The 19,402-nt window shown below is 33.5% G+C and overlaps 1 protein-coding gene across 2 annotated transcripts in view; it reads left to right on the top strand.

Annotated features, from left to right (window-relative positions):
- Window positions 1-4,426: 4,426 nt before the first annotated feature.
- LOC106478111 (mothers against decapentaplegic homolog 5-like) overlaps window positions 4,427-19,402 on the top strand; it is a 40,233-nt gene continuing 25,257 nt past the window's right edge. For both annotated transcript variants that reach the window (XM_022381578.1, XM_013938629.2), the window contains exons 1-2: window positions 4,427-4,656; window positions 14,574-14,860. In XM_022381578.1, the coding sequence (XP_022237286.1) occupies window positions 14,630-14,860 (231 nt within the window). In that variant the 5' untranslated portion in view covers window positions 4,427-4,656; window positions 14,574-14,629. The remainder of the gene's footprint in view (window positions 4,657-14,573; window positions 14,861-19,402) is intronic.

Genomic DNA, 19,402 nt, shown 5'->3' with positions numbered 1-19,402 from the left:
CCAACGAATAGTGGGATTGACCGTCACATTATAACGCCCCCACGGCTGAAAGGGCGAGCATGTTTGGTGGGACGGGGATTCGAACCTGCAACCCTCAGATTGCGAATCGAGCGCCTTATCCACCTGGCCTTTTCAATAAATAATAAGTTATTTTCACACAAGTTTTTATCGTTTGTACCAATTAAACTTGTTTATTTTATTCACAAAGTTTTAGGTTTACCTGGCATAATCAGGTGAAATACAAACTAATTGTAGAACTTGCACTCAGAGAAATAAAACTTATTTTCATTATGTGGGTTGTTATTTATTTTTCCAAGCAATCCAAAAGAATCTACTAAAAAACCAAACCATTATGTCAGTATATTGGACTCTTCAGTGAAAGGTAATGGGGGTATTGACAGCATGTGGGCTTAGTCATTGGGTTCGACTTTTCACTCGTTACAAAGAAATTTATTTGGTTTTTGCGAGCAGACCACACAAGCCATCAACTTCAGTAAGTTTACATGTGGAATAAAGAACTCACACAGAGACAACTGAATACAAATCAAATAGCTTTTTTAGTTATACACTGTTGAGCATTTCATCTACATCGAAATTCAAAAGTTATCTGGAAATAACATTAAATCATTGAATTCTTCGTTTTGAAGATATAAGTGTTCATCAATAAGGCCTATTATGTTCAGTAACGTAAATACAACATTACTTATGAATTAAATTAACACAAGAAATCCTCTCGGTCTTAATCTGTATAACTGTATTAACAATTCTTCTAAGATATCATTATGTAATTCTACTTTAAGCATTTTCAAATCTATTATTTCTTTTGCACAGTTAATGTTTTTCGCTTTTTCTCTCTGTATACATTATTGAACCTTAAGTGAAACACTTAATACTAGTCTTAAGAGTAGATAAGAAAAGGCATACTTAAAAGGAGTTTGTGTGGTGAACTTATTGTAGATTCTGGATTACTGTCATCTTCCGGTTTCTGGAGCGAGAACAATATCCTGGAGCAACTTCACAAGTGCAGAAAAGTGATATTTAGAGTCGGAAACACGGAATTATGTACATAATTGTAGTGTTTTCCCGATTGTTCAAGAATTTTATCAGGTCTACTTTTAAAAGTAGTTCTTTTAACTCGATTGGTGCAAATGAGATCTTTCATAAACAAGTGGACTATTCCATCAGACTGTAGCCAAAATCCACTTTGTTATTGGTCATTAACTTATTTCTGTCCCTTATTTAATATCCTTGACGAAATCGTCCAAGACAATTAAGTTAAAGTGTATAGTGACAAATTATGTAACTCATGTCTTTTCACTAAGATTAATTCACTCGGTTATTTGCCTTGCTGATCTGTTTTTTAGTGACATTGATTCATTTCATCAGAAGCTTTGTCTAAGCAATTATGGTTTTATTTCAATATACCACATCTGTCTGGCTCCTAGAGTCTGTAGCTATGCATTTTTTCGCCTCTAAAGCCAAGACACTAAATGTGTCTTTAGCTAACTCCTGCAAGAGGCCTCAAACTTGTATCTTCCTTATTTGCTAGTGTGGTTCACTAATGTCCAAGTTTTTTATAACGTTTTAGATCTACTGCTGTCTCCAGACTACACATTGTATACATTAAAAAATAGAATGTAGTTCTTGAAAACCTTTAAATATGAATATTCTGAGTATTTGTATTCCACAAATACTTCAGAAAGCTGCTTATTTAAGATTCAGCTTCCACGTTTTGAAGACATATACATGAAAGAATTTTAAAGCAATCTGAACATTTTTTCTGACACAAGTTTTCAAAAACGAATTGCTAAAGTACGTCCAAATAAAATTATTACAATATACCAAAAACAGTAACAACATGCAAACTATATAAGTGTTTTCAAAATATAATTTAATAATTTTAGAGTTAAGAAGGTGACAGAAAATCATTTTGCACATCAAGGTCACTAATGAATTTCTTTAATCTCAATGGCTCTAAACTGCCTTTTTTGCTATTGATCCATAACATTTTAGAAGAAATCTTAAAATATTCTCATTCAACAAAAAAATGACAGTTTGTCAGCTAGAACATCCTAAAGAGTAAATAATAAATGAAAAATGTTCGTTTGCCTAAAAACCTAGGAGTAAACAAAATGTTAATAATGCTATGCATTATTTGTTATACATGTTAGTTATGAAAATCGAATTCCAAAAAAAAAGACATTGTTAATTAAATTGTGTATACGACACAGTCATAGTTCTTTTATCATAAACTTTCTTAAGAAATTATTAATGTATATTGTTACGTATCTGCTTGTTTGATAATTTCCGGTAAAATTCTTTCCGAGGAGCTTCAGCGATACAAGTCCTTTCTTAATTAAAACTAGTTTATTCTTTCTCGATACAAACTTTTGATACACATTAATTCCACAGTCAATACATTTTATATTACCATCACTACTGTTCGCTTCTTTAATTATCTATCTATCTATCTCTAGCTCTATATATATGGCTGGCTTTCTTTGCCAGGCTTATATACTAAAAAAGAGGGCGTCTAGCAAACACTCGAACATTCGCGGGATTCCTCGATAATTCGAGAAACTCCAGCGCGCATGCTCCCAGCATCACGTGACTTCCGCTGTCGTAGCACCGCCCCTTCCTTAGTATTGTTCGTTCCGAACAATAGCCACTTAGATTAAACCAATAGCTAATTAACAATAACTAATTAAATGTACAGAATTTTCAAACACAAAATTAAAATACAACAAAGTCTCTTCATTTTACTGGACGTTTCTTCTTTCTTATTGATCTCCGTCTCATTGGCTTCTACTTCATGTGGGATTCATCTGCTCCGTCAGGAAATGTCCCATTATCGGTAGCAATCACATTAGTGGTAGTAACTTCATTAACTCTCAAGACAAATTTACATGCTAATGGAACTGTGACTAGCATACAAGTAAACTTACTTATACAATTTCATGGGTAATAAATCTAGTAACTAACACTAAGGACGGATACAGGCCGGGCGACTCCCCCCCCCCTCTCCCGTTTTGAAAAAAAAATCAAAATAATTGCAAAAATTGGATCTTTGAGGAGGGAAGAATATTGTGAAATTTCATATTCAATTCAAGAAAAATAAAAAAGCAATAACAACAACATTTAGCAAACATTATAACAAATCTAAATAACATATTTAACCCATACAAGGGAAGTTCCGAAAATTCCTCGTTTTCGTTCAGAATCATCGCGCATCCCCGTTTTCAAAATCCTGGATCCGCCACTGAACACTGACCTATATATTTCACCAACAAACTGATAACTAAACACTTCACTGAACGACTGGTACTCTAGTAACTGAAAAACGCAGTCAATGTTTCTCTGCTTCTGATATTTATAATGTAGCCTTGTTTCTAAATACTTTCCAAAATTAAGCCGCTCAACCACTAAAATTCAAATATTCTAGGTATTCTCGGACTACTTTTATAAAATTACTTGATATTAACATCATGCACTTTCTAGCTAACATCTAAACATTGAAATTATGTCTTACAATAATATGATTCGCCAACAGAAAAGATAGCTTTCTATTTCTGGATGTCACATGCTGTCTTTCCTATAAGTAACTCTGTTAACTGCACTTAGTTAACTAATATCATGTATGTACCAAAACAAGGAGAGTTGAAGCATCTGCTTTGGACATTATGTGTCCAAACTGAAAACTCCGAAAAAAAAAACAAAAAAGAAAAACAGTATAGTTTCAGAAAATGTATAACTTATTGATCTTAAGTATCTGGATAGTAAACACATGGTGCCATCCTATACAGTTATTGAATCCGCGGTCGCTCGCACTAAATATTCAACATGAATAAAAACGCAGAGGTGAATTCCTATTTCACAATCTTCATTAAATAGTGTTTATTATTATCTGTTTATAACAGCAGAATATGAATCGAAAATGACATGGTGTCTTTCTGATTCAGTTTCATTTTTGTAGTATTATTTTTAGTACAAAAGCCTTCAAAACGCAGATCAACAGTTCAAATAGCTTTAGAGCTAATTTTAAGTGTAGTTTTTTTTTCAGAAGAGGGTTAGAAAGGTAAACAGTTTGAAACTAATATTCTAGGAGTCTAAAATAAAAAAAACTGGTTATACACAATCCTTACACTTGTTTTAAACTTTAAGAATGTTTGAAATTCAAAATTAATACATTCATCGCTACAGCCACATCTAGTGTATCACTGCTACGTAAAATAAAGTGCCAAAATTTATGTTATTGCATTGATCAATAAGAAAAAAAAATTATTTTCGAAAACATAGTAATATTTATTTATTGATTAATTGGTGCACAAAAAAATTACAACTTTAATGTAATTATTTCGAAGGATACATAAACACATACGTTGATAAGTGTGAGCTTAACTAAAGCTTCAGTGTAGGTATAAATTATTGTGCGTGTGTCAAGTTAATTGTTAAGCCTAATGACAAGTGAATGTGTCACTGCTTACTTAATGCCAAATATATATATGTATATATATATTTTTTTTATGTAAACGAAATGAAGAATAATTTTATACATCTGATAGAGTATAATTAACACATTAATACGGATTGTATTGTAATATTCGAGCGACTGTTATATCCCGAACCCAGAAAGAGGAAAGTTCGTTTGAAAACAAGGTGAAGTAAAACTTAAGTTGCATGGCATTGTTAATCATTTAATGTTAGTGTTACTGAGTGATGTGATGAGTTGCATGTGCCAGTGATGTGGTGTGAGTGAAAAACTTGAATTCCAAAGAATGCTTAGGCTAATACTAGTACTAGTAGTAATAATGAAAAATAAAGCTAAACTGCTTGCCTATAAGAACGTAAATACCCTGGGGGCTAACCTGTATGTAGCCATGGTGTAAATTCACTGAATTTAAGTATAATTTATAACTATAACTTAGTATAAGGTTATGAGGTATTGTTATAATTTACATAAATTATGAGTTAAGGTGAGGACAAATTTAAAAAGTGATCCAGATCCTATACCATAACCGTAGGAATTAATAAGGCTGCAACAGTGCAAGTGCAATCACAAGTGTGTGTGGTGATACTGATAAGGTTTGTTTGATAATGGTAATTTGTATTAATAAACCCAATTACAGGTATGCAAGAAAGTCCACATTTTAGTCAGGCTATAGCCCTACTATTACTAAAGTACCAAACTAGTAGGTTCTTATAACCTATAATCTAGCTTTTAACTATAATATTAATAGTTTAAAGAGACTTCATAAATCTCAGACTTGAAATGTTGAATAACCTGCTTTAAGACTTTACTGTCCTCAGCAATATCAAAGTTTTGTTATAAAGTAACTAATATTTCTTCAAAAATGTAATAAGTTTGGAAAGGATATATTGATGGAACTATAAAAATTAGAATAATTTATTTCAGGCATGTAGCAAACTGTGCAGTTTGAATCTTTTACAGTAAAAATATGCTCTGCACTTGTAGTTTAATTTTGCCTAATTGAGGACACTGCTTCAAAATTGGACAACTTACTGTTCCCAGAGTTATATTACTTTAGATTCTACTTTTAGTACTAAAGACTAGATGTGGAGGATAATTTGTTTACTAGTATACTATAAATTAAGGAACACAATCTTTTTGTAATGGGTATTATAACTAATTATGCTAGTAATGTCAAATCTAAGGAATTAGCAACCAGGTGTAAAATTGCTTTATAACCATCAACTAGCTATCAGATGAGAGTGTTTATACACAAGACCATCAAATACCATGTGAAATTACTAAAGACATCACTGTTGTATAGTTTCAGCATTACTAACTGTATACATACCACTACAGAGCAGGAATACATGATTGATCATTAACAATGAGATTAACTTTTCAGGAGGCTTTATAGACAAGCATATTTTTACATTTTAGTATTTTCATACAAGCTTACCAATTTCAAGCCAGTTGGACTTCTAATTATTTTTCTTATGGCTTAGTAAAGTGAAGGAGAATATACATCTGCAAACTAACTCCATATACTTTCTACTGTGGCATAAAGTTAGGTTAGTTCTGCTATTTCAGGGCTGAAAAGCCATTTATTGTTCACAATCCCTAATTTTACAAGAGTTTTGAACACTAAGTGACCAAGAACTGATAGTGGCCATTATTATGAACAATTTTTGTCAAGTAATAAATATAGTACTGAATACATTTTCCCATAATAATGTCCTCTCGTGTATAATGCAACTTATCATTTTATTGTCCAACAATGCCCATAGTATTAAAGAATGCCACACAAGTGAATTGGAATTGACTGAGACAAAAATTTTTATGGCTACATAATGTTTTGACTAAGAGTTTGAAAGGTGATATAAAAGTACATCTTGGAAAAGCTGAAAATAAGTAACCTGGAATCAGTTCATGAACAGAAAAAAATTGTCTTAGGTACAGAAATTGTAAGTGAAAATGTCGTAACTAAATTAGTGTTGTATTTTTTATTATTTCTATTTCTAAATTTCTTGTTTCTAAACACTTTTACACTAGTGCATTATTTGTTAATTATATACATGTAAGATATGTTTATGTATATTTATTTATACATTATAAATACATATTTCTGTGATCCATTATAAATATAAATATTGTATTCTTAATTATACACAAATACATTGACAAAGTATTATATTAGAAGAATTCATATTTCAAAATAATTATCAAAGAAATACCATGATGTTGCTCATCCTAGTTGTTTTATGTGGGAACAGAAACTATGCTGAACATAATCACAAAATTAAGATAACATACATCTTTGATTTTGGTGTATTACTCACTGATAATAGCATAACAATAATTCACAAATAAGTGTCACACATATGCCTGATTTACTAAATAGTGTCATTTCTAAAGAAAATTGAGGGGTTGTGATTTAATATTCAGTTACTCTTTTTCTAGTCAGCAGTTCAGAATTAGTGACAGTGGCAGATAGTGTTAGTAGCTTTGCTATAACAAAGACTTGGTAAGCATGTTTGGTGGCATTGGGAATCAAACCTGAGACCCCCCCAAATTTTAAGAAACCTCCTCTCCCACCAAAGCTGAACAAATTTGAAGGAAAGAAAAAGTTACAAGGATTAAATTGAGCAGAGAATAAATAACCAATTATTGAAATATTTTGATTATCAGATAGTTCGAATAATCTTAAATAGTAATAATCAAAATCCTTTTTTCAGTTAGTTGATTATTTTTGTGACAATTGATGTAATCAGAATTTTGACTGATTATTGGAATAATTGAAAACACTAGTTTTAACTGATCAACTAGTTTATGTGACACTAATCAATGTAATCACTTCTCACAGATAATTGATTAATTCTGAGGTGATACACTCCTCTTCACACAGAAAGTTATCTTCACTGTGTGTCTGCCTTAGTGATTTGCATGCCACTAGCCTTAAGGCAACTTCCACCTAAACTCATGAGATTTCTCATGAATTGTGTTACTGCATAATAATGTTACTATGCAGCAAAAGCCCTTCACCTGTAAGATGGTGACATAGCCTCCCTGTGTACTAGCCCCCTCTATAATTTTGCACTTATAATCATTCTATTCCTCAGCACTGAACACATCAGCTTCTGCAGACACTAGTATTCATGCCTTTCTGCATTCTGCATGTGAGGTTTATTGTTTGATGACCATGGCTTTATGGGGACTGCTCTCTTTAGGTCAAACACACATATGTACCTTCTTTGTTGGTTCTTGCACTACCAGAGGTATGCTTCACAGGATTCTTGGATGTTGGTGATTCTCATGTTCCTTCTTTTATTCTATTGTTTGTATTGATGGTGGGATAAATCCACTATCACCCTCTGTGTTCCATTACTTCCACCTACAACAGTCTTATACTTCTTCACCTGTGTTCCCCCTATTGTTGGGAGATCCCTGATTGTTAATTTTACTTCTGGTACATAGACCTTAGACAAGTCCTCTCCATATCCCTGAGCTTGAACTTCCAGTAGACCAGTGGGCATGATCCCATTATTATCTCTTAGGGGATCATTTTGTTATATTCTTTTCCAACAACTCCTTAGCTTCCAAAAGTGAATACTTTTTAAAGTAATCTTGACAACTGTTGGATATAGAAAACTGTTTAGTGTATGTATTATTAACTTACTTATCTTGTGAGTTAACATTTATTGAATGTTTAGTTTTTCATAACAAGAGAATTAAAAGTAATTAATTTAAAGGCGATAGTTATGACAAGTTTGGTTACATAACTTGATAAGTGTATTACATTGTATTTGCAATTCATTGTTGTTGAGATTTAACTAATGTTGTTGACATCACATAACTCAAATCTTTATTTTTCAAGACTTCAGTGAATAAGGTATTTTTTATAAGTGGCATGTGTGTGCAAGTTAATAATAATAAGAGAGAACTAAAGAAGAAACATTCAGTTAGAAAATGTGAACTTAGCTGATGTGTGAGTGATTAGCTTTAACAGGTGATTTTTTTAAAATGAGTTTCACAGTTTAATAGAGATAAGGAGATTTGTCTTGTCAGAGGGTGTTCTAAAGTAATTGAACCCACCTATGTGGACTTTGACAAAAAAAAAGACAATTATTTGGAGTTCAGGATACAACTGTGGTAACTCGCAGGGTAGTGTAAGTGAATTATTCACCAATATTTTTGTGATAGGAGTAGAGAAAAATAGTTTGTTTTGTCAATTGGATTGTAAAGTAATTGAATCAGCTTGAGTGGACTTTTGACAAGAAAAAGAGAACTATTTAGTGATTAAGATGCAACTGTGATATCCATAGTGTAAAGAATTGTTGTACACACGTTTAACTTTTTTTGAATATATTATTTCAAAACAAGTGGAGTGTGTGCTGTCTGTTTATTGTTGAATTTATCTCCAAAAAGTCACAAACACCTACTGTAGAAGAATCTTTAGCCCACTTATTACATAAAACCCTGACAACAACAAAGCACATGTTACAATTAATGAGACACTTTATCAAATGAAAATTTTAGACTTGTGACAATTTTCTTGACAGAAAATTTAAGGAATCTCTTTTGATTCAATCCAGATGCTCTTCCATTAACAGGTACATTGCCTGGCCCCTATAATACTTTTTAAAATTTTTTCTTTTTTAACTTTTACCATTATGATCAGTGATTCTAACCCATTTAACAATACTATGAGCATGCTTCATATGTACTGTACCCTTATATTGTTGTAGTTCTATTTTCTTTTTGGTTACTTTAACTGAAAATCAGCTTGGTACCTGTGACATTCATTGACCCTTGAAAATGGCATAAGCCAAAATGCTGGGTTGAATAAGTTTTATCTGAAGTTGTTTGTCATCTTCATTGAGAATAGAAATTCACCCACACAACTAAATATATAATACTAAGACCACCCAATAAATTGTCAAACATTTTAATACTTTTGTGGTTTAATTTCCCATTTGCCTTTACCGTATGTTTATACTGCATTGTCAGTGTAGAATAGGCATCCCGCACATGCCTAAGATTATCTATTTTTCACACGGAAACTTTTTCTTGAGACACAGATGGGGTGATTTTATCTAATCAGAGATACCTTATACTGTATTGCTGGTGTAGAATAGGCATCCCACACATGCCTAAGGTTGTTTATTTTTTTGAGGGAACTTTTTCTTGAGACACTGAAGGGGTAATTTTATCCAATAAGAGATAGCTTATACTGCATTGCCAGTGTAGAATAGGCATCCTGCACATGGCTAAGATTATCTGTATTTTATGTGGGAACTTTTTCTTGATACACCGAAGGGGTAATTTTATCTGATCAGAGATAGCCTGATTTATGTCAAATTTGAGTTCTGTAAACCTGGCATCCGAGGCTCCAAGAAAACAAAATTCAAAAGAAATGAAAGCAATATCGTCTTTTTTCCTGCCAGTCCCAGAAAAGAACAATAATGATAATGATCCAGGCATGCAGGAAAAGAAGTTTGATCATGACCACTCAAGAACTATTAAGGCTTAATGGTTCGTGATTACACCGTGATTTTGTCATAGCTTTTCTTTCATACAGACCAGTGCATGCTTAGTACAATTTTACAGTATTGAAGATTATTGCCAGTGCAAATGCTACAAACTTGTAGTCATTTAGTTTATGTCTAGTCTTGTTCTTGTATTAATTCACCACGTAAAAAAGTTCTTGAAAATAAGACTTCTTGTCTTTTATATATATATTATGTAGTATAAATGTTAATGGTGTGGTTGATTTGATAACAGATGCCTCAATGTTATCATTCTTACATTCACAGCTTCAATATACCCACTAACACAAGTTTAATACTTTAAGTGGTGTGGCTAATACAGATTTCATTCCATTAGCCACAGTGGCTAAAAGATTTATGTGATAAGAATGAAAAGAATTTCATACCCTGCCCCTTCCATCTTGTAACAATTTTTCACAGGTTGTTTACTCCCTTGCCATGTCCTGGGTACTCTGAACCAGGCTGCAGACTGCCTTTCTTGGCCAGAGCAGGATTTGCCCACTGACTCTCTTCTCCTCCAGTTTCCTATATGGGGGTGATCTCTTGGGGGACTCCACTCATCATTGCCTAGTCAACTTCTCTCTTTCATGCTTCCTCTCTTCCAATCATCTGTTCTCCATCCATTGGCCCTGTCTGTAGCTGCCTTCTGCCTGATCTGGTCTTACACTTGTCCTAATGGTCACCTACCTTACCAGCCTTTACCTTGGATTCTGGTCTCGACTGGAGACATTCTTTGTTGTTTCCTCTTGATTGTACCCCTCTAACTAACTGACAACCCAATCCCCTCATCCTTTGCCAATTATATTCTCTATTGTTTCAACATCTCCCATTTCCTTTCACCTTCATGTCTGGATTAGTCCGGTCCATCGGCTGTTGAACCAGAATTTCCCATCTGGTAATCCTATCATTTCCCATTCTGGGCATTATTCTACTTATTCCTTCTCCCTGTATGGGGACCCAACTTTCGATGTTGGTCCATCTGTTTCCAACTTATTCCTATTCATTCTACCATTGGACATCTCCCTTCCCTTTACTAGGCTGTATTACAGGGTTCAGCTGTCTCTGCCTTTGCCAGTTATTGGGCTGCCTTGTCTACATCATTTTGCCTTCTCAGTACTGCAAGGTGTTCCTCCCTTGTTCTGATCTTTCTTATCCATAGACAGTGTTGCTCTGTTCCTCTGCTCAACCGGGACCTCAGTGACATCCTTCATGTTCTTATCCATGTCCATTTGAGCCATTGGCAACTGCCTTCTCTTTCAACATATTACTCTTTCTTTTCTCTTGTGATCACTGTTGTTCAAATCATTATGCTAATGACTCATCCTGTACCCTTTTTATTGTGTTAATATTCTTCTTACTCAAAACCGGTTTTCAAAATTTGAAATATATAATGTTTCTTTTTTTTTACTAATTGTGAAAATAAAAAGGCTTTTACTTATACTTCTTAATAGTATAAATATATACTGTGTTGTTGTTGTTGGGCTTAGGATTCTTCTACAGTAGGTGTCTGTGACTTGTCATCAATAAATTGAATGATAAATGAACAACACTTCACTTGTTTTCAAAGTAATATATATATACATATATATATATTCCAAAAAAGTTAAATGTATGTACAACAAATTCTTCACACTATAGAGATTATAGGCATATCATAAACACTATATGTATAGTTCTCTTCTTCTTGTCAACAGTCCACTTAGGCCTATTCAATCAATTTAAAATTTCAGTTAACAAGCCGAACTGTCTTCTCTATTACTATCACACTAGTATTCTTTACAATTGTGGTGCAAGTTACCATAATCGTTTGGTCTTCTTTCTTCTGAAGATCCTCTGTTCCTTTTGTCGAAGTGCACTCTTGTTGACCATAAGTTTTATATTAACTAGTCATGTTTCAAATGATTTCCATAAAAAAGTTACAAAGCCCTTGTAATGATGCTAAGCTAGTATTTATTACGCTGTGAGTAAAAGGGCCTAAACATATTGACAGTAAGATTTTAAGTATTTGTTTTTAAATTGAATAAACATACTCCACATATCCAATATTGAATTTTGATTGGGTAGTTTATGTTAATTTGAAAAATGGTAGTTCAGGCATTAGCACTCTGTCATGGACAGATATGAGGAAACAATTCTGTGGTAAGTATTTGTATCTCCACAGCAGATACAATTACAAAATAATTGTGTGCATTATATTTTAGTACACTCTACTATTTATTAACAGTTTCTAATACATATATTTACAAAGAAAAGTACAAAAAAAATTATCAAACATTTAAGAATAGTCTGGTCACAGAATATAGTTGATGTTACCATAAAGTACACTTAAAACAATGACAAATGTAATTCATAACTGCAGTACCAGTTTTCTTTGAATAATGTTATAATGTTTCTAGTTGTAATCATTCATGCCATGCAATATTTTAAAAACTACACTTTTCATTGCAGCATTCAATAGCTACACTTTTGCGGAACAAGCTGTACCACTTTCATTATTCGGTTGACTTTCCCCAAACGTGTACAACATAACGTCCTTCTCACTGGACAATTGTCATTATTGCAGCCATTTTCCTGGATAGCATCAACACATCAGTTTTCAGGTACCACACGTCACTTTTGTTAAGGGCCTTGTTGGTTAATCAGTTGCGTAACTGGTTAGGCCTGTCAAACAGATGCTCATATAAACATTCAATAAACAAGTACCACAACTTATTAATTATCTACTTGTTTATCACCACATGTCTGTGACAACATTTCTATATCTTCAGACATTATAAAAAATGCATAATTTTTCAATGCTAATTTCCACCTAACATTTTCCTGTTGTTTATTTAGAATTTTACAAACTACCAAATCTTACTGCTAGTTAATATACTTATATAACAAGTGTCTATACACTCTGTACAAACTTAACAGAAAGTGTACTTTTTAATGCTTTTGTGGTTTAATTTTAGTTTAGCAAGACTATATTATACCATTATGATGATTGTGAGACCAGATAGTAACTTTAATGATTGTTAATAATTGCTCAGTGGTTTTATGGGAAAAAACTGACACCAGCCATGGTCATACTAATAACTAAGACATCCATAAGATTTAAGCAAACTGATGGTTTTTAATACTTGTGACATCAACAATTCAGCTGTGTCTATTATCCTTAGAATGTTTACCCATAAGTGAAATGCGACACACCACAGAAGCTCTGACATTTCTGTCACTATAATAACTAAAACTGCATGGCCTTAACACAGTTGTCTGCCACTTTCAACTTATTTCCTCGTGTAACAGGCATGTTACACACTGTTCATATGTTGACTCCTCTCACATGTGCTTCTTATTCTGCCCTTTGTAGTAGGTTACAAAAAAGACCTCTACCAAACCCTTTGCTTACTATTGACAAAAAAAAAAGTAAAACAATTGATGGAGTATTCAGCTCTTGACATTATCATTGTTACTTAGAATATCAAATGGCCTGAAATTGAGTTAACTGATAATTTAAATTTAGAAGTTAAATTGTACTTTAGATTTAGCAGTTAAGTAAAAGCCAATATATAGTCAGTTTATATTTGCCAACAAGATTGATACACACAGTTTTCTTTTTTAACACAAATATGTTTTAATACAATTCACAATTACAGTTATTACAAATCATTATTACAAACAATGATTTATAAACAAAAATTTCACAAACAAGCAATATAAGATATTCTTTCTAGTTTGGAACTTCTTGATATCTTATTGAGGGTTCACGATGAGCGAGTTAATTGTGAGTTGATGTATGTACAATTTGCTTGGAAGCTAGCTAGCTTTGTCCTTTGCCACACACACTGAGTTTTCCACCGTTGAAGTTGGGTAATGTTTTTATAAAATATTAATGTTCCATGAGAATCCATTGAAGTTAAATGAGTTGTAATGTTCAAACTTTATAAATGTTCCTGGTCAATATATCTGAAGTTCCCTATTGGTAAGAGTTATAACAATCACAGTTATAGCTTCCGAAGTTTTATAGCGAACTAATAATAGACACTCTTTTTGGCGCATCGCATTGGTTATATTTATAGGCGTTGGAAGATTTTCTAAAAAATTCAGATTACGTAACAATGCAAATTAAAGCATTTACGTGCACACACATACTTTTGATTCTTACTCTCGAGAATCTTCTACAACTTTGGAGAATAAGCTGGAGTTTCACAATACATATTTAAAGCTATAAGCTATGTATGTTTTTAAATGTAAATGTAATCTAAACAAATGTTGATATTAAAATAAATATATAATAACAAATTCATTACAACATATACTAGTATTTAGTGAAATGGCCATGTACAACAGGTTATCAAAATAAAAAATATAAATACGACTGTGACAGATACTCTTTATTGAATTTGATTTTACAGTTGTTGAGTACTGATCATGTAATGTGTAGTGATGCAGAATGGATTGGATATATAAAATTGCTTTTATAGTACTGGATGGAACATTACATTGCAAAAATATTACTTGAGAAGATCAAAAAAGAAAATGGTTCCATCCATAACTTTTTTTGTTTTTCATTTCAGGTAAAATACGTCTTTTACAAAAAGGTCACCTTTGGTGCTTACACTACTCTTCAAACATGTCTGGTCTGAACAGTCTTTTCTCATTCACAAGTCCTGCTGTAAAGAAACTCTTGGGTTGGAAACAAGGTGATGAAGAAGAAAAATGGGCAGAAAAAGCTGTAGATTCATTAGTGAAGAAACTGAAAAAAAAGAAAGGTGCAATTGAAGAACTAGAAAAAGCATTAAGCTGTCCGGGACAGCTAAGTAAATGTGTGACTATTCCTCGTTCTTTAGATGGTAGGCTGCAGGTGAGTAGTTTTTCAGTTTTTTTTTCATGTGTTAGCAAAGATGAGAAAACTAATGCTGTATCAGTGATTGAATAACAGGTTTAATTTCAATCCTCTTTAGTTAATTGAGTTTTCATTGTAAAACAGTTTGAAATTTATATATTTTTTGTAGAAAATTATTACACAGAATAGTTAACTGTTCCAAAATTATGTAGTGCGTAAATCTGTTGTAAAGTTTTTTGTGGGTGCTGGGTGAAGTTTTGATCTCTTTAATACAAGGAATGATATTAGCATGTTAGAGTGCAAAGATATGCAACAAAAAATAACTTTAAAATGATTAAAGCAGTGATGAAAAACTTAGGCTTTTGGTCTTGTTTTTTATTTTTTATTATTGTTTTTGAGCACAGAATAATTAGGAGGTAGACTTAGTTCAAGTTTTCTAGTTTGTTAGGGAATTTGTACAGACTCATTCTTAGATAAAAAAAAAAATTTAAGAGTTATAACTTTGTGGAATGGTTTACTTGATGATGATGTTTTTCTATAGGTTCAAGTACTTTAAAAATTCTGTTTGATAAATATATCAGACCTCTTTGTGAAACTTATAAAATCATTATATTTGTTCACATCTCTTGTTTCCTTTATTTTTGCTCAGAATAGGCAAAAAAAAAGTTTAAATTTGAAGGTAAACCTATAACATTATCCAAAAATATTACTGCAAAATTTTATTCCAAAACAATTACCTCTTCTCACACTACAGCTATTACTTGAATGCTAGGGTTTCCTTCCTTTGCACATCTAAGCATTGGTCTAAATTTTTCATACTTGCTCCAGTCTTTTATTATCTGTCATATTACACTCTCCATCTACGTCAATGCGCCCCTCTATCATGGGTACTGTATATAAGCACCTCATTCAGATAATATTATCACTTATTCTTAACAAAGTGTTCACTAACAGGTTTCTCTGTACTATGACCATTGGAGATACTTTGAGTGTTCTTTGTGTTACCTAGTTGATTTTCATTTAGCAAGCCAATCTATGGTTTTTCTTATCCCACTTTTGATATGTAGTATTGCTCAACAACTTGTGGGAGGAGGGAATCACTCTCAGCTGAGACTGTCAGTGACCTTATTTGTAGTGAGATTGAGACACATATTTGGTCCAGTGGTGTTTTTCTGGGGGGCTCTGAGGCTGCGTTTGATTGTCAGCTTCTGCATTCATCCCTGTTGTTGTTGATGTCTCAACTTTCCCCGGCTCCTACAGAGGGTCATAGTTTAGCTCATTTGAGGGTCCCAACCCCTGACATCAGCTCCTCAGTCCATTCATACCTAGAATAGATTCTGTCCATATCCAGGAGGTTTCTCTGCTTGGTCAGAATGCCACTAGCAGCAGCGGTGTCTATTGTATGCCTTTGAGGTTTTTGGGGGCTTGGCTTTGAGAATTTCTGGATGTGTGGAAAACCGTAACCATGGATCAATGGTCACTGCAGGTTCTTAAGTCAGGAATAGTCATTCAGTTTACATCTTCACCACCATTATCCACCCAATCTATAGTGTTTCTGCCTCCTGTAGATACTTGAATTATAGGAACTTTTTTCTAGGGCTATCAGAGTTTTGTTGGTCTCTGGGATGGTGGAGAGAGTTGTGCCAGTTCTTCCAAACTTTTATTCCTCCATCTGTAGGATTCGATGTTGCTGACTTCTATCTGTAAATTTCCATGGTGGCAGCATCCTGTCACTATCTATGTTTTGTGCATAAGGGTCAGGTGCTGCAGTTTTATTCCTCAGTTTGTAGGATTCAATGTTGCTGACTTCTATCTGTACATTTCCATGGCGGCAACATCCTGTCACTATCTACGTTTTGTGCATAAGGGTCAGGTGCTGCAGTTCATGGCTTTACCCTTCGGACTAGCATCAGCACCGTTTATGTTTTCCCGAATCATACAAGTTTTTTCTTGTCATCTCCTTTCCTTAGACTTGTGCACACACCATTCTATGGACAACTGGTTACTGCTGGCACCATCTCATCAGTTGGAGTAATGTCACACCCAGATTCTACTTTCAGAAGCAAACAAGGTAGGCTCCATTATTAGAGCTGAGAAATCTGTTCTCACTCCAACACAAAATATTGTCAGTCTTGGTATTTTTTTCAACTCATATCTCAGTTGAGCTCAGTCGTCTCCCATCTGGCTCCCACTGCACTGATGGTTCTCTCTCTCTCTTTTGAGGATGTGGGCATCATTCGAATCCGTCATTTCTTTGGGATGAGCATACAAGAGATACCTTCAGTGGTTTTTATCTCCAGAGATCCATCTCTTCATGGATGCCTTGCTTCAGGGATGTGGTGCATATCTCAATGGTCTGGAATTCCAAGGCCTATGGACAGATGATGAGGCTTCCATACACATCAGTGTTTTAGAACTTCTTGCTGTTAAAAGGGCAATGTCTCACAGTGTGGACTTATTAAGGAGAAAATCATCAGGCTTCACTGTGATAATTCAAATCCACAGAGGTGTCTTACATTTCCTGTCAAGGGGCACTTGGTCCAGGTCTCTTTGTTTTCAAACCTTGAATCTTCTTTCTTGGGACCACTCTTATCATATCACCCTACTTGTATGCCATGTTTCAGGAATGATGAATTCGGTGGCAAATCAATTTTCTCGACCCAAACAGATTCTCCTGACAGAATGGATGCTGTATTATGAGGTTTTCTGTTGGACTTGCTCTCAGTTCAGAACATGGATGATTGATGTGTTGGCCACTCGTTGGAACAACTAACAATCGGCATTTTCATTTCTGATACCTCACTCTCGGGCATTGGCAATAGATGCATTCAGTCAGGATGGGATGGAATTATACCTGTAGGCCTTCCCACTGTCTTGTATGTTACCGAAGGTACTAGCTATGATTTGTTCCAACCCATTGTCGGGTCCTGTTGGTAACACCGAATTGGTGGCTAAACCCTAGTTTCTGCTTTTACAGTACTTTGAAGAGTGCCCACCTCTTCCACTTTCCCTTTGGCCAAATCTGTTGAGGCAGCCACAATCCAAAATCGTACACCCAGCATCCTGAAGCTCAAGCTTCATGCATGGAGGTTATGCGATCCTTCACATGGCATCAGGGTTTAACTACTAATGTTGCCATATATCTGTCTCAGTTTTTGCATAGACCCACGATAGACATTTATCAACAGAAATGGCACTTATATCGGCAATGGTGTATTGAGGGTAGATTAAATCCACTTCAACCACAAGTGCCAACATAACTCGTTTTTGACCTGGCTCTTTGACAACGGTTTTGCATCTTCCACAATCGCCTTATATAAGGCAGCCTTATCGACTACCTTTAGATACTTGAGATGAAAATTATTTGAGTCCCCATTGTTCTCTGGCCTACTCAAGTCATTTCAGGTCCTTCGTCTCAAATGATCGTTTCAGTTATCTAACTGGGATATTACGGTAGTATTACATGCTCTTTCTCAACATCAATTTGAGACTTTAGCATCATGTACCATTTCACCGTCTACTGAAAATAAGATTGTGTGGATTACTGCAATTGTTTTATTTTCAGTTTTTTGCTTTGTCAAGCTTTTACTGTCACAATGTGATAATCTTACATAGCTATAGTCCACTGTAGGGTTCTGTAAAACTCCTTGAATTACAGTTGTAAGAAATACAGTTTGTACATCATTAATATAAGGATATGGTCAAAAATTTCAGTCAGTTTGAATTAGCCATCTTGAAGGAATAAAGAGTATACAGTAGTTTCCAAGTAGTTCATTGGTAACAGACCAGTATAAAGTTAAAGAAAAAATACTTTCTTAAATACCACTTAGGTACTTACTGATCCAATGGTTTTGTTAGAATATTATTGGTTTGTGTTAATAAGTATGTTACATCTAATACTATGCAAAGATAACTTACTATTGTTCCAAAAATAACAAAAATATACTACAAATATATAATACAATAAATTTTACTAATACAGCATTGAGCTATACATATCTGATATGTTTGCATTCACAGTTGAATTGTACCTGTGCCAGTTTAAGTAATAGTTTACAGTATAATAGTATAATTTTGTTTGAAAATTGTATTTTCATTACAAAATAAATCTTGAAACCTATGGCCAGTTTTTTGTTTAGAAATATGTTTAATCTTTTCAAGACATCTTAGGAACTGAGCATTTGTAGGCCATCAGAGATTTCACAGTGTTTATAATGGCAAGCCATATGTTGTTATATATTATTATGAAAATAATGAAGCATATTAGAATATCAACTACAATTAATCCATGCACTGATATACATAACATGTTTATATGTACAGAGAAGCAAAGGAAAAGCTTTGACAAAGTTTATTTCTTAAGTCATAATTAGCTTTATTGTGTGAGGTATTATAAATGAATTGGAAATGAAAAATATTGAAGATTAATGCTTGTAACTAATTACGAAATAATTCTGACTGTCTCGTTAAAACATTTTGGTTTAATTTCTAACCTTTTTTCTCTTTTCAAGCAACACATAATAGTTTTAGATTAAGAAGAAAAACATTTATTTTTATGAG

The sequence above is a fragment of the Limulus polyphemus genome, unplaced genomic scaffold, assembly GCF_000517525.1.
Source record: "Limulus polyphemus unplaced genomic scaffold, Limulus_polyphemus-2.1.2 Scaffold8, whole genome shotgun sequence".
NCBI classification, from domain to species: domain Eukaryota; kingdom Metazoa; phylum Arthropoda; class Merostomata; order Xiphosura; family Limulidae; genus Limulus; species Limulus polyphemus.
The sequence above is the reverse complement of the archived record's forward strand: the minus strand, read 5'-3'. Positions and strand labels throughout refer to the sequence as shown.